We start from the raw sequence: 2,245 nt of genomic DNA on the forward strand, positions 1-2,245 counted from the left end.
ATGAGGTGCAAAGTTACCTAGGGAATTTCCATTATTGCAATAGTGGTTGAACTCTCATGCATGACAAACATTTAATTTTGTACATTTATAAAAAGATGAGGACATGTATAAGTGCTAATGCATTTTTCGTTGTTTTTTGTCAACAGTACAGATTTTGTATCCGATGCAACGCACGGTTTTTTTTCCTATAAAAGATAACAAACATTGCAATATGGTATTTTCATCCTCCCTTTTATTAGGTTATAATATGTTCATGAACATATTTTAAAGATTACAAGATGCTATTTTTCTTTCAAAAGCTCATAGTAACGCATGTGTACTCTGCTAGTAGTAGCATTCAGATAGCAGCTCCAGCCGCTAACACATCTTGTTGATTTTATAGCATAAATGTCTTCCGGTTGATGTCGAACTTGTCGGAAGAAGACAGTTGAGGCTCCTGCACGCCACTGAAGTTCACCACCTTTCGGACGTGCGGCAAGATGGACGCAGGGAGGTCGCAGTGGTTCTGGCTGTCGCGGTTGCAGTCTGCGAGGATCGCCTTTGTCTTTGAAAGCAGCTGGCCGTAGGTGGGCGTCCGATGGGCGAACCACGCGGCGGCGAAGAAGCTGTACGTCAGGGCTCCCATGGCCATGGTCTCATGGCCGTAACCATCTTGCGCATCTTCGTCGTCGGTGCAGCCGCTGATCAGGATCGCGTGACCGCCGCTCGTGTTCTTCCAAGCGCCATTTGGAGCGCTGTGATCCATCCACTGGGGTTTCCCGTTCCTGCGGTCAGACCGTTAGAGTATTGATGGTACAATCAATGGTGCACCCCTGATTTACTCAGAGCAGTAGTGGTACTTTTTAATCTGGCAAAGGTTGGGGAGATCAAGGACGGTGCCGCTGCGGCAGGCGTCGATGATGGCGTGGAGCGTGACGCCCTGCACGAGCGGGCGGACGATGGCCTCGTTGATCTCGTCGTCCAGGATGGCGCCGTTGAGCTGCCAGTCTAGCGGGCAGATGACCTCGTCTTGGCCGTCCTGCTCGTCGCCGTCCTTGTCTTTCTCCTGATCACCGTGGCCGGAGAAGTGGAACACAAGGGAGTCCCCGGAGCTGCAGCCATGCACCAGCCACCGCATCGCCACCAGGATGTTAGACCTTGTTGGCCTCCTGTACGGGTCGCGCTCTTCATCTGTAGTACGTACGTAGCATGAGCAAGGACATGAACTCCAAGTACAGAAAAAACATGGTGGATGCGATTCCCTTACCGGTAAGGACGAGGACGGAATCGCTTTGGAAACCGTACTTGAGGGTGAGCAGGAAGTTCATGCACTTGACATCGTTGATGGGGCCGGGCAGTTCGGTCGCCGTTCCGGTGTAGTTGATGCCGACCAAGAGAGCGCGCTTGTTGCCGTACACCGGCGGGTATCCTGGGTGCGGCCTCGTGCGGCCAATGTTGGTGAACACGCTCCTGACGAAGCCGACGGCCCCGTGCACGGCGCCGTGCCGTTCGACGCGCGTCGCCCTGCGGCAGTGCGCGCACTGAACGGAGCTCGCGCCCCGGGTGACGGGGAAGCGTGCGCCGCACTGGCCGCACTCCATGGATATTGGCCAACGGCTTGCTCTGCCTCTACCTCTGCCTCTGCCTTGCCTGCCTCATTGACTCAACTCCATGTCCCTTTTATAGTGCATGCCCAAGGGAAGCGCAAACGGCAAGGCTCTGCATAGTTGTTGAGCATATTAGAACATCTTCAACAGCTGTTCAACCCGTGACGTGTTAAAAATTAGTTTGCAGCATGTCGTTTGACTGTTTTAACACGACGGTCGGCGCTCGTATCAGCACACGCGCTAAAATGCAACGCGCGCACCTTCAGCAGAAGGGCTAAAATGCACAGCACACGAGCAACCGATTCTTGTCATATGTTGCATTTTGGATACATTTTGAACACAAAATGAATTTCAAACATCAAAACAAAGACATGACATAATTTAAATCACACAAACAAGTAAATGATTGTAGGGATTAAACCCAACGTCCGGGTCGTACTGGTATACGTTTCCGAGTAGGTTTGCTGGTAGGCTTTTCTATACCTATATATATACTTGTATCCTTACCCCTTGTAACACCACATCAAGAGAGATCGAAAGCAATAAAAAGTTCAAGGCTCGACACGAGCCCTTTTGCCAATTCGGTGAGTGCGTATTGTGTTCCATCGACTTGATATTTCTTAGCTAGCTTCACGTCAAACCATCCAGCTGCTAGCTCT

At 50.9% G+C, this 2,245-nt stretch overlaps 1 protein-coding gene across 1 annotated transcript; it reads right to left on the reverse strand.

Moving 5' to 3' along the window:
- Positions 1 to 212: 212 nt before the first annotated feature.
- Positions 213 to 1,625, reverse strand: LOC123396060 (metacaspase-1-like). Its single transcript, XM_045091092.1, has 3 exons — positions 1,247 to 1,625; positions 840 to 1,170; positions 213 to 764 (listed from the first exon to the last, which is right to left on the reverse strand). The coding sequence occupies exons 1-3, from the start codon at positions 1,578 to 1,580 to the stop codon at positions 377 to 379; spliced, it is 1,053 nt and encodes a 350-aa protein (XP_044947027.1). The 5' UTR covers positions 1,581 to 1,625; the 3' UTR covers positions 213 to 376.
- Between the last annotated feature and the right edge of the window lie 620 nt (positions 1,626 to 2,245).

The sequence above is a fragment of the Hordeum vulgare genome, chromosome 5H, assembly GCF_904849725.1.
Source record: "Hordeum vulgare subsp. vulgare chromosome 5H, MorexV3_pseudomolecules_assembly, whole genome shotgun sequence".
Taxonomy (NCBI): Eukaryota; Viridiplantae; Streptophyta; class Magnoliopsida; order Poales; family Poaceae; genus Hordeum; species Hordeum vulgare.